The 13,609-nt window shown below is 40.3% G+C and overlaps 1 protein-coding gene and 1 long non-coding RNA gene across 2 annotated transcripts; one reads left to right on the forward strand and one right to left on the reverse strand.

Moving 5' to 3' along the window:
* Positions 1 to 427: 427 nt before the first annotated feature.
* LOC5513056 (glutamate receptor 2) lies at positions 428 to 13,121 on the reverse strand. The gene is made up of 16 exons (XM_048726930.1): positions 12,774 to 13,121; positions 10,271 to 10,417; positions 9,606 to 9,857; positions 8,458 to 8,654; positions 8,054 to 8,107; positions 7,606 to 7,731; positions 7,261 to 7,428; positions 6,398 to 6,523; positions 5,829 to 6,002; positions 5,327 to 5,527; positions 4,541 to 4,726; positions 3,988 to 4,252; positions 3,190 to 3,302; positions 2,506 to 2,760; positions 1,739 to 1,957; positions 428 to 1,360 (listed from the first exon to the last, which is right to left on the reverse strand). Exons 1-16 carry the CDS (start codon positions 12,859 to 12,861, stop codon positions 1,127 to 1,129), a joined length of 2,805 nt encoding a protein of 934 aa, XP_048582887.1. The 5' UTR covers positions 12,862 to 13,121; the 3' UTR covers positions 428 to 1,126.
* Positions 1,837 to 3,379, forward strand: LOC125561934. Its single transcript, XR_007307644.1, has 3 exons — positions 1,837 to 1,968; positions 2,612 to 2,782; positions 3,165 to 3,379. It is a non-coding gene; the product is annotated as an uncharacterized LOC125561934 (long non-coding RNA).
* Positions 13,122 to 13,609: the final 488 nt, after the last annotated feature.

The following is a 13,609-nucleotide window of genomic DNA, read 5'->3' on the forward strand; positions in this document are numbered from 1 at the left end:
AATAGGGCACTTTATAAATGTGGCTAATTGGCAATGAGACCCTGTAGGTTTCAAATGCGATGTTTGGGTTATCGAGATACTGAGATGCGTTTTTTGCGGCTATTTAGTTCATTCACAGTCTATCATTTAAAATATCTGAAAGTGCATGTTTCGAGCACGTGCCCGTTTTTTAAGTGGACAATTAGGGCGCAGGTGAAGAGGAGGGAGAATCGGTTATAGTAAAATTTTTATCCTATAGCCCGTGCACTCTCCCAAACGCAAACGTTTCTTGACCACAGTGGGCACGATTTACAGTGTTGGGTGGGGATGGGGGTTTTAGTGTTGTTTTATAAATGTTATTTCAGGCGGAAACGGACCGTAAATCGCTTCTCAGGTTCTAATGAACGAGGGAGGCTAAAGGGATAAACTAGGACATCAAACAATGAAATATTTTTTCGTCTTTATTTCACTAAAGCAGATAATCACAATGACCTCAACACTAATGCCACTAACAACATTGTTTCCTACCACCGCAACGGGCCCAGGATCACCATCTAAAAGAGGGATCCAATAAACGTATGGCGAGAGACAAATTTAGGTCTTAGACCTCATACATTGTTTTTTTAAATTTTCAGTCCGAATGGGGACGAGGCCTATCCCGGAACCCCTAAATCCCACTTTGTAAAAGACACAGAAGGGTTCAACTCTTCGGGTTTTAGACCTCAACTGTTACTTTGAGAACTTCAACTTCTGCTTTCTAAGGTTTCGGTACCAAGCGTCCGTCACTTTCTCAACCGGCTACCAGGGTGGCTAACTCAAGTCATTTTCAATAATCCACTTTTTAGGCCCTGCTTTCGTCATTCAAATACTTTACAGTTTTTTTCCTAGAATTTCAAAGTTCCCTTTTGGAATTATATTATGCTAGATCTAAAGGAAAGAGGTGCATGATGGGACAGACAAATAAGATAATCACCTAAAACATGGCTTCATTTTATTTTTATCAATCCATTCGTTAAAAATTTCAAAGATTTGGCGAAAATGATTGATTCCCAATACTACCCTTTTAGCTCCTTCGCTGACAAAATGGAGGCTGAAAATAATGGTAGCTGACTAAATCTCTTTAATCACCGCAAAAACTGGACTTGATCTAGAGATTACTTTCTGGGGCGGATGCGTAGACGGTTGGGATCCTGAGGTCGTACCCAGGCTGCGCGCGGGCACGGTTTTGTATGCTGTCCGGCTTGGGTGATGCCCTCCTGTTCTTCCCGTCCGGTTCCTGGCGTCGCTCGGAGTTATTTATTAGCTTCAGCTCTGTGCCGCCGTTTGCTGTGATCGCCGGCGCGGGTCGTGTCAGAGCGTCCGTCTCATCGCCCTCAGGAGACTGGAAATAAGACAGTGTTATGAAACAAGTATGGGGGAAATTAAACAGAGTTGGATTGACCAATAATTTTTGATAAGCCAAGAAATTAAAGCATACGAATCGTTACTATATCTCCACCATTAGTCAGGGGCAGTAAGGGTTATTTTCGTGATCCCAAACGGCCTTTTTTGTTTATCGTGAATCGTGTAAAGGACAAATTGAAAACCGTGATCCGTGATTGCTATATGCCGTGATTCGTGAATGGTGAAATTTGATCAGTGTGAATTGTGATTTATACTCTTTAAAAACCTTGAATCATGATTTCCGAGTAAAGATTGATCCTTGTCGTCAGTTTATCGTGAAACGTGATTTTTGAAACTCGTGAAACGGGTTACCCACCTCTGGCCTGCCCGGTTCGAGAACGTTTCTGCATTTATTCTCCACCAGCAGTAACACCAGTGAGATGGTCGCGCCGCCGCCTAGGATGATAAACACTCCGGCCAAGCTGTGCAGCTCCAGTCTTTGCGGCGATGAGTCCGTTGATGGCCCCGTCGGACACTCGCTGCTGTCATCCCACCAGCGCAGACGACTCTTCTCGATCTCACCCTCCTCACGGAGCTAAAATAAAGGTACTCAGATATGAATTGAAACCTCGATAAAAGTTAAGAATCATGTGGAAGAATCGAAGGAATCATTATGGTGTTTTAAATAATCTTTGATGTGTCAGAATGATAGTTCATCTCACATAGGACGTAAATGGCTAGCATTTAAACAAACGTAATGCAATTTTACTTTATATTTCGGTAAATTATTTCGTTTTGTTCGGTACACTTGGCGGTACTCGTTAATAGATTTCATAATAGTGTAGATGTGATCCCTTTAGCGGGATTATTAGAATTTCGCTAGAGTGCAAGTTTACCATGGATCCTACACGAGGGTCCCACATTAACTTGGTTATATAGGAAAAGCATTATAAAATAGGAGAAACAACAGTAGCACGTGTCGTAATTAATACGAACCGCTAGCCAAACGAATACCTATACCAATACTACATTGTAGAAAGTCACGTCTACTCTCATCTTGGGTTGTCGGCGAACAGGTTGTCGGTGAACGTGACTTAATTGATACCCAGCCAAATACATCAAAGTAGAACCCTATTTTTTTACCTCTAAGATGGCGACAGATATCAAGTTTGTCCACTCCGAGTTTCTCCTCATCGCTAGCGCATAACTCTTGGCGTCAAGCAGGTTTTTCACTAACATCGTGTTGCAGGGCTTACGCATGTTGTAGTAATCGAGTGAGGGTTGGTCTGTCAAGTAAGCAAACGGTTGCGTACGAGCCTTAAGGACGCCGTACTGTGTGCCATTTACAAATGTCTCCTGGGATTTCATCTGCTGGAACATTGTGGCGTATATGTCGACCTTGAGACAAGCAGATGTTAACGTAAATTATTTACGGAGAGTTTGAAGGAGGGTCAAGGATTTCTCAGAGGGTGACACCAATATACAAAACAATAAGAAAAAAATATTACAGAATGTAGATTCGTGGGTTAAAGCTATCATTTCTTCTTAAATTCATGTCCGAAGGGAAGGGGAGGGGAAGATACCATTGGCCCGCCCTGCTCTGGATTCGCCACTGTGTTATGTGGTTTGACTGTAAGAGGTTATGGGACCAGCAGGACCTGATACCAAATAAAGCGTACCTACATACCGTATTTTAGGATAAAAAAAATCTCGAGATTTATTTGGTTCACTTGACAATAGTTATAAGTTAAGGCACCATGACTGATTCTTGTCAGTTTTTTTAAAGCCGCATTGATTCTCAGGGAAATCCAAGCGTGTTGAGCTTACCTTGGACTCGCTAAAGAATGTGAAGAGTGACCCCCCTTCCTGGACGCCGTACTTTACTGTGTTTTGACTGACAAGATCCTCCAGAGAGTTGATCTTTGATCGAATGCTCTTGGCTAAAAACAGTAAACGTTGGCTCAGTTACAGTTAATATAATATGTGAGGTAACATTTTATAATGCTGTCGGGTGAGTTTGAAAATTTTGAGGAAAAAAAATGTAACACATATCCTAACTTTTTTGTATGAATTTGGAAAAGACCAAATGTGTCGAAGCTAAGTATAAATGGCGGTAAAGTGAAAGAAATATGGTTGCATTTTTTTTTTAAAGAAAATATTTGAAAGTTGGCAATTTACAAGAAATGCCAAGTTTAAATGGCAGTTGAGTACAATATATATACGATATATATATATCCTCTCTCTCCCATTTTTGCTTGGCCATATTCTTGTGCGATCAAACTATTCGCTCTGTTCCACTTTAACCAATGGATGCACTTGCTAAGCAGGCTACTGGATAACCCCAGGCCTGTACCCAGGAGGTGAGGTGGAAGGAGGGAGGGAGGTAGTTCTTTGATAAAAATCTAACCACCTCCGAAAGAACAAAAAGGGATTTTTTATGCCTTTGCAGTATCTCCACGGGATGTTTATTGTCGAATTTGGCTACATACCAGAGTGATCTAGCTTATATTTTTAGTTTTGTCTACAATAGCACGAAAAGCACGAGAACCAAAAGTGTACTTTGGGCCGTTGTGGGGGGGGGGGTGCGTTCGTACCCCCTGCACCCCCCTGGGTACCCTCTCTCACCTGTGAAATACGCCGCCAAGTTTGCAGTGTAGGTGGAGATTAAGATGAGTGTGAAGAGCCAGAATGCCGCCGCCAACACCCTTCCAGAAGTCGACCGAGGTGTATTATCCCCACCCTGCTGAAGAATTGAGGCAACAGCGAACCAGAGACTGTTGGACAAGCTGAACTCGTCGCCTTCACCCTCACCCGACTTCTCTGCCTGGGTCTTGTAACCTTGAGGGCTGAACCGATCCAAAAACCAGACAATAAGAGACACTAAACCGACCTGTACAAAGCAAATAATTGGAAATTGTTACTGTACGCAGTGTTACCTTCTAGCCAGCTCTTGCAGCCGCGGAATCAAAATGCGAGGAGGTCTGCCATGAACAATATGCCCGCCCTGTGCACTATGTATTAACAAGGATATTTAATAGAGAAAAAAGTGATGTAAAATGATATAGTGTGAAAATAAACTTGTGGGAGGAAAAGGTGAAGAAATTTACTCAAGATAAAGTCTGGTTAGGTTGTAGATCCGAGATCGATTAAAAGCTTGATTATAAGGCGAGGTTCTTACCACTCCTAATGTGGTGAGCCAAAGCTTTTCGTCGAAAGGAAGAAGAAAAGCGAACAGGTTGACTTCTTCGCCAGTAGGCTGCTGTAGGATCATGGCGATGCGAAAATCAAGGAAAGGCTTACTGAAGTCGATCACCTCCTCCCGCTCGGCTGTTATGGTAATTGGACCAAGTGCAATGTCCGCTTCCTGGGAAGGAGCAAGTAACTTAGTTAGTAGTAAGTAATTCTTCAGCAAATTCCCAAATTCTTTTCAATATCATTATCATCAGCAGCAGCACAGCAGCAGCATTTCAACAACATTTTCAACAATAATTAAGGGACCTCAAGCAACGACGACGGCAACGCAGACGCCGACGGTAAAAAACAATGGGATTTTATTCAGAATTCAATAGCTGCACGTGCAAATGCTTACTGTCTAATACATTTCAGCCACTTTCAGTAAAACCACGAGATGTCAAAACTCCAAGTTTCACGGTTAATTGAGGACGCGGACGTTTGCACCGTAAACTCCACTAACTACGTTCGCTGCTGTAGAAATAATGTCCTTAGTCTATTTTTATCTGTCTCTGACTATAATGTTTTGCTTTTTTATTGCAATTAAATTATTATTGATCGCCACGCGCGATAACATCGTTTTCGATCGCGTTGTCCTAGCCGTCGTCGCCGTCTTGCTTAAGGTCCCTAATATAATATTATCACCATATTTAACGTCAAGGGCAAATCATCATCATAAAAATCCTCGCAATCATTATCGTCATCCACCCCCTTTATGACGTCACAACCTTACCTCTCGGACTAGCTCTCCAATAAGCCCCTGCCACTGGCCCTCTACCTTGGAGCCATATGAACTCTCCTTGCTGATGCGAATCTCGTACCGGAAATTGAGCTTTCTTGAGAGCAGCTCCATCAGGTCCTTACTAAAGCCACGGTAACGGTCGTTACCTTTAAGAAGCGACGCGTTGGGTTTGATCATCATGAACGGTTCGTCCTGGAGATAGAAGTAAAAGTAAAGACACTACAATCAAATTTTGTTTCATTATACTTTCTGAGTCGAATTGTGTCCGCGTGAGACAAAGTAAGTACTCGTCTCTGATTGGTTTATCAGTTTGTTGACAAGATATAACCAGTTCTGGTAATGCCCCGCACTGACAATAGAATAATTGCTAACAGATATGCCGGCTTTCTAATGTAACAAACAGTGAACGCTGCTGCTGCACAAAGAAAAAATACTGTGAGTGTGGTTGCAATGAAAGACAACGAAAAACACTGCCAAACATCTGTCGCCTTACCTCTCTCACGGTGACGATAAGAACTTTGTGCTGGACTGGAGGCGCTTTGATGGTCTCTTTACCGCGGAACTCGCATTGAATATCACCCCAGTATTCTCCGTTCCAAAATATTTTCTCTTCTGTGTCCATCGTGATCTTGCTGGCTCTAGTTTCGTTATTTACTAAGTGTCCAATCTTCACAAAAATGTACACGATAAGACTACACGATGAAGAATCTGTTGCAAACTAAAAGGCATCTCAAAAGGTAGTGCATAGCTTGCAATGGTTCCAATACTACAAAACTCAGAAGGCTGTTATTACAAGGCAATGTTCTAGGTTTGGTGAGATGACACATTTAATCTTTAGTGGTAACTTCCGCCGATGCCGGCCCACTTTTTAAAAATATTAAATTTTTCCCTCTTTTTTCGAGATTGTCTCATTAATTCAATAAAAGAGATCCTTGTATAAAAGTTTGAGCAGCTTATAATGCTCACAAGTTTCCTACTCCGTGTGCTATAAGGGGTATCGAGGGTATTTCCCCGTGTACGCACGGTGATAAAAAGCTGTTGTGGACCTTAGAGAGCGCTTACCCTGATTTTTCTAGTCGTTTGCTCGTCTTCCTGCAGTTGCAGATTCAAAATGTCAAATATTTGGACGACTCTTTCGTTTGATCCTTGCTTGAAAACCACCGGTCCAGTGAAACCTTGATAGTTGACCTAAGCAAGAAATCATTGTTTTGGTAAAAGAAAAATGGGTATTCTCCCGTTTGAAAGAGTTTTAAGAAAAAGCATAATGAGGCTGGAACTATTCTTTATTGACTATGGTATGTGTGTGGGTTTATTCGTAGGGAAAAGGTGATGACCTAGTATTACCGGGCCCGTACCCAGGATTTTTCTTGGGGGGGGGGGGGGGGGGTGGGGGTGCGAAATCCGAAAAAGTGGACCTATAAATCTTGAAAAAAACACCCCCGAAAAAACAAAAGGATTTATTTATGCCCTTGGCAGTATCTCCAAGGGACTTATATTGTCAGATCTGGCTACAAAAAGTCTGACTTATGGATTGATGACATGCCAGAGTGATCTAGCTTATGTTTTATAGTTTTGTCTACGAATAGCATGTCTATTGAGAACCGAAATTGGACTTCTGGCTGTTGTAGTGGGGTGCGTTCGCACCCCCTGCACCCCTCTGGGTACGGGCCTGATTACTGCGCATGAAAATGCTGGTGATAAACATTATAATCAATGTGAAGCAAGACAACGGAGATGATGGCGATGATGATAATGACGACGATGATGATGACGATAAGTTCAACTATGCAGGAGGGCGACGTCGATGATAACGACGACAAAGAAGAACACGACGACGGCTACGAGGATGACGACGACGAGGATGATGATGACGATGACGATGCCGATAATGATGAACAACGAATGTGATTGTAATGGTAGATTACCTTACTCAAGAAGTTGAGTATGTTGTGTCTCTTCCCTGGCGTAGTGACCAAATTCTTAGGGCAGTATTTGTTACTTTTTGTCTCGTCCACAATAATCGGACTCAGCATCATCTTTCTTATAGCCAGCCCAACAACGTACATGGAGTCGTTAAGCACGGCATAGGTCAGCTAAAACATTAAACACAACAATGAAGTACATATTTTGGCCAATGACTCAGTCTCTTTCCTTTAAAGCTCAATAAACCCCCGGATGATCCCTATCAAGATTAAAAAAAAACAATTCCTTCTGCATTAACAAAAATGCTATACTTGTATTTATTAGAATGCGTCGTCATTCTTCTTTACCCCAGTGATTTCTGGGTAGCCCCTGTTGTTGCCGACCTCTCGCCTCAGTCTCCCAGTATCAGTCGCGTGTAAACGGATGCCAAGGAGACCGCGAAGAGCGAGGGCCGAAATGTTCCCTGGGATTTCCTAGAAACAGTGTAAACAGAGATACATGGTTAAGCTTTAACAACCTTTTGTATTAGAACCTACAGGAAGTTTTTTAATACCTCTTTTATACAATATGAGGTCATAGTAAGCAAAAAACATTTTTCGAATTCATGATAGAGTGTTTTTATAGGACTTTGCTTTCAGTAATTTACTGTAAAATTTACTCAACAATATTAAAGCCTTTTTCAGTATGATCTACTTAAAACCCTCTGATACTATTATGAATGGTTAGAATAAAGAATGTATGTAATTTTGTTTTCAGCTTTGTTGTATATCGAATGCGAGTTAGATATTTATTTACCATATTTGCTGTGATCCATTTTGATTCTTTATTGACACACCCTAGCCTCATTGCCTGTGAATTAATGTGTAATAATAAGAAAAAAAAATTTAAATGACTCTTCTATCAAGCCTTTTCAGTATCCGTAGTTTATCTTGGGTTATAAGAAATTAAATAAATGATCTCCTGGCTCTGTGTGAGAATGTGTGAGATCTTTGTTCGAAGGAAAACATTACTCATCAACATATTCCTGTTTCTAAAAATGACACTCTTTCTTGTCTAAAAAAATGTTATGTTTCCTGGAAAAGATATTTGTTTCTAGGAAAAGTCATGTCATGTTCTTAAAAGCCGCTATTTATCCTTTTGTCTTTTTTTTTTTTCAAGAAAATTGACTTTGATTCCAAGGAAAAAGTCCAAGAAATTACCTTTTCCATGAGAGCCCTCATATCCTTTGGAGGACATACGAGTATGACGTAGCTTAACCCAGACCTGAGCAGCTCGGTGAGAGCCTTGGTGTTCTGAGAGTCGTCGCCTATCACAAGCTCTGGCATCATGTAAGGCATGACACGCTCTCGTCGACGCAGGAGCGAGAAGATGCGTGCTCCCAAGTGAGATCTCTTCCCTGTAATCAAGAGGTTAAATAGAGATTATACTCACTCTCAGCCAGTATAGCGACCTTATCAATACTCTCACTCTCAGCCAGTATAGCGACCCTATCAATACTCACTCTCAGCCAGTATAGCGACCTTTCGATACTCACTCAGCCAGTATAGCGACCTTTCAATACTCACTCTCAGCCAGTATAGCGACCTTTCAATACTCACTCTCAGCCAGTATAGCGACCTTTCAATACTCACTCTCAGCCAGTATAGCGACCTTATCAATACTCACTCTCAGCCAGTATAGCGTCCTTTCAATACTCACTCTCAGCCAGTATAGCAACCTTATCAATATTCACTCTCAGCCAGTTAGCGACCTTTCAATAGTCACTCTCAGCCAGTTATAGCGACCTTATCAATACTCACAGGCCAGTATAGCGACCTTATCAATACTCACTCTCAGCCAGTATAGCAACCTTATCAATACTCACTCTCAGAGCGACCTTTCAATACTACTCTCAGCCAGTATAGCGACCTTTCAATACTCACTCTCAGCCAGTATAGCGACCTTATCAATACTCACTCTCAGCCAGTATAGCAACCTTTCAATACTCACTCTTAGCTATAGCGACCTTTCAACACTCACTCTCAGCCAGTATAGCAACCTTATCAATACTCACTCTCAGAGCGACCTTTCAATACTACTCTCAGCCAGTATAGCGACCTTTCAATACTCACTCTCAGCCAGTATAGCGACCTTATCAATACTCACTCTCAGCCAGTATAGCAACCTTATCAATACTCACTCTCAGCCAGTATAGCGACCTTATCAATACTCACTCTCAGACAGTATAGCAACCTTATCAATACTCACTCTCAGCCAGTATAGCAACCTTTAAATACTCACTCTCAGCCAGTATAGCAACCTTATCAATACTCTCTCTCAGCCAGTATAGCAACCTTTAAATACTCACTCTCAGCCAGTATAGCGACCTTCTTGACATTGGATTCTTTGGTCAGGTAATGTAGCAGATTAACCGTAGCCATAGCAGTGGAATCCTCCGGCGGCTGCATCGTGAACACGAACTCACTTTTCCACCGACTTCCATATATGGGTCTCAGCACGACCATTGGCACTCGGAGAAGCTCCGCTAAAGCAAACGATCGCTCATCGCCAAATGACAGGTCAAAGATGCAGCTAGCCTCTCGTAGTTTCTTGACCGCATCTAGAAAGTCGGCATACTATTGTCAGTAAAGTACGGATGGTAAACAATGGTTTCGTCAAGGAGAACGTAATAGCAATGCGTTCATGCCCAACACTCAATCTAGCTTCGACAGAATTAACAATAAGCAAAGTGTACAAGCTTTAAGCCTTGTTTCTACTTAGCAAATAAAGATAGCAGAGTTTAAAGTAGTTACCCAAGTAATATAGAAGAGAGAATGTGAAGGGATTGTAAGGCGTCCAATCCCTGGGGTATTTATCGGGGTCCCTGGGCTTGCTACCGTGGAAAGGCGGGATTACCGTAGATCTCCACCCACCCCTCCACGTAGCCATAATAACCGTAGATCCCCACCCACCCCTCCACGGAGCCATAATTATCGTAGATCCCCTTCAATCCCTCTACGGGTCGATACTCACCGCATCCGAGCAAATTCCTCCCATCGGTTTTGAATTGGGCTATTTCAAGTGTCTTGTTGTGGGGTAACATCTTGTCTTCGTTAAGTCGCTTAATACCCGCTTTGAAAGCTTTGAACAGCACGGAATCTGTTTTGTGATAGACGACACCTAAATATAAAAAAAACACTATCTTTCTCATCATTATACAAGTAATGGAACAGAAATATAATAAATAAACCAAAATGAAAATAAAAATCAATCAACGTTAATAGTACCAACTGAAAAGTTCGAGCTAAACATGGTAAAAAAAGGGGAACAAAAATAGATCAAGTTATTAAGGGGTTCGGGTTACCCGTCTTTGCGTAGAATAAGTCCATGTATATTGTTTTTGTAAGTCATATTATGTCAAACTTTGAGCTTCATATGTCAAGTTATACTATGGGTTATTTCAAGTCATACTGTTGGCTATTTCAGGTCATACTATGGGCTATTTCAAGTCATACTATGGGCTATTTCAAGTCATACTGTGAGCTATTTCAAGTCATACTATGGGCTATTTCAAGTCATACTGTGGGCTATTTCAAGTCATACTATGGGCTATTTCAAGTCATACTATGGGCTATTTCAAGTCATACTGTGGGCTATTTCAAGTCATACTATGGGTTATTTCAAGTCATACTGTTGGCTATTTCAGGTCATACTATGGGCTATTTCAAGTCATACTATGGGCTATTTCAAGTCATACTGTGGGCTATTTCAAGTCATACTATGGGCTATTTCAAGTTATACTATGGGTTATTTCAAGTCATAGTATGGGCTATTTCAAGTTATACTATGGGCTATTTCAAGTCATATTATGGGCTATTTCAAGTCATAGTATGAGCTATTTCAAGTCATACTATGGGTTATTTCAAGTCATACTATGGGCTATTTCAAGTCATACTGTGGGCTATTTCAAGTCATACTATGGGTTATTTCAAGTTATACTGTGGGTTATTTCAAGTCATAGTATGGGCTATTTCAAGTTATAGTATGGGCTATTTCAAGTCATACTATGGGCTATTTCAAGTCATACTATGGGTTATTTCAAGTCATACTATGGGCTATTTCAAGTCATACTATGGGCTATTTCAAGTCATACTATGGGTTATTTCAAGTCATACTGTGGGCTATTTCAAGTCATACTATGGGCTATTTCAAGTCATACTATGGGTTATTTCAAGTCATACTATGGGCTATTTCAAGTTATACTATGGGCTATTTCAAGTCATACTATGGGTTATTTAAAGTCATACTGTGGGCTATTTCAAGTCATACTATGGGCTATTTCAAGTCATACTATGGGCTATTTCAAGTCATACTATGGGCTATTTCAAGTCATACTGTGGGCTATTTCAAGTCATAATATGGGCTATTTCAAGTCATACTGTGGGCTATTTCAATTCATACTATGGGTTATTCCGTCAAACTGTGGGCTATTTCAAGTCATACTATGGGTTATTTCAAGTCATACTATGGGTTATTTCAAGTCATACTATGGGCTATTTCAAGTCATAACTGTGGGCTATTTCAAGTCATACTATGGGCTATTTCAAGTCATACTATGGGCTATTTGAAGTCATACTATGGGCTATTTCAAGTCATACTGTGGGCTATTTCAAGTCATACTATGGGCTATTTCAAGTCATACTATGGGCTATTTTTAAAGTCATAGTATGGGCTATTTCAAGTCATAATGGTTATTTCAAGTCATACTGTGGGCTATTTCAAGTCATGGGCTATTTCAAGTCATACTATGGGTTATTTCAAGTCATGCTATGGGCTATTTCAAGTCATACTATGGGTATTTCAAGTCATACTATGGGTTATTTCAAATCATGGGTATTTCAAGTTATACTATGGGTTATTTCAAGTCATAAATGGGCTATTTCAAGTCATACTATGGGCTATTTCAAATCAAACTATGGGCTATTTCAAGTTATTCTATGGGTTATTTCAAGTCATACTATGGGTTATTTCAAGTCATACTGTGGGCTATTTCAAGTCATACTGTGGGCTTATTTCAAGTCATACTGTGAGCTATTTCAAGTCACACTGTGGGCTATTTCAAGTCATACTATGTATGACTACCTAAAAAGCAATTTACGAACAAAAATACTGGTATTTGTGTCATAAAACTGAGGTTCGCTTGTACTAAAATTCTAGACAACTAATAGTACTAATTTCTTAAACAACAAGGAAGCATATATATTTTATGTTTCGTTTATAAGAAAAACCAAAAACTCGTTTGTATTTAAAGATTAATGTCTTATCTTTCTATGTCGTTTTTAAGTTATACGCACAAAAGTCACGATTAGAATGTTTTGTTTTTCTTTTAATACTCTCACTTGTTATTTCGAGGCTTAGCAAAAAAGAAGAAACCTTTGGATATTCGCTAATCTACAATAAAGGTACAGATTCTTTGTTGGTCTAAAAAAAAAATAAAAAAATTAAAAGCTTCATTCTGTGTAAAATGTCTAGTTACCTGCAATATTTTGTTGAACATCTTCTCCTGAACTGAAGCCATTCCAGAAAATAAAGGTAAAGTACAGACATACTCGTATAATACCCATCCTCTCCGAGCAATTTAGCACGAAAAAACAAATCCACAAAACTACAGCGTAACCGAGATCACAACTATCTCCCTAACGAACTGCGGGAACAAGATGAAGTCATCATGAAAACATTACGCGCTGCGCTTGGCTGTTCTCTGCGAGAAAACTTGTTAAAAGATTAACTAAATTAGATGGGAATAAGTTTAAAGGCTTATTTGTGGTCATCGCGGGTTTTCTGGACTCATCGATGGCTTATCTTCAGGCAAGGGAATGGTATTAGTGTGATGATGAGTTTGATTAACTATCACCGCTGTAAAAGCGTCAATTATTCATCTAAAATGACTGCAAAAGGAAATTACGATTCTAAAAGGCAAACGGTAATGCTACCGAAATAACAAATTTAGTTTATTCCTATTGACGCACAGTGCAAGCTGTCTTATTTCGATTTGTGTGTATTTTAGACAGATCCACTAAAAACATTTTCATTTTAATAATTGATAACTACAGATCTTACATTTTTAAATTGTGTTTTCGATTTTCTGCGTTTTATAAAAGTGTCTCCAGGGAAAACTCAGCACTAGTCATTTTGAAGGCGAGAAATGAGAACAATACGACATCGGTCACATTACCCTCCCCTCCCCTGTCATAATAAAAGGCCGTTTGGTTTAACCTTATTTTATTTAAAGGGGCAGTGTCATGGTAAGAGCTTTGCAATAGCTCTTTATAACTCTTAAAGGTTATAAAAGGCGTATCTACACAAATGAAG

Source organism: Nematostella vectensis, chromosome 4 (genome assembly GCF_932526225.1).
Source record: "Nematostella vectensis chromosome 4, jaNemVect1.1, whole genome shotgun sequence".
In the NCBI taxonomy this organism is placed as follows: Eukaryota; Metazoa; Cnidaria; class Anthozoa; order Actiniaria; family Edwardsiidae; genus Nematostella; species Nematostella vectensis.

Bases quoted from the DNA above. Each gene is read 5' to 3' on its own strand.
- LOC5513056 (XM_048726930.1), bottom strand. From the start codon at position 12,861: ATGGGTATTATACGAGTATGTCTGTACTTTACCTTTATTTTCTGGAAT. The intron at 6,003-6,397 runs GTAAGCGCTCTC...ATTTTTGTGAAG, and splicing joins AAACGACTAGAAAAATCAGG to ATTGGACACTTAGTAAATAA. The intron at 1,361-1,738 runs GTGGGTAACCCG...TCTTATTTCCAG, and splicing joins TCGAACCGGGCAGGCCAGAG to TCTCCTGAGGGCGATGAGAC.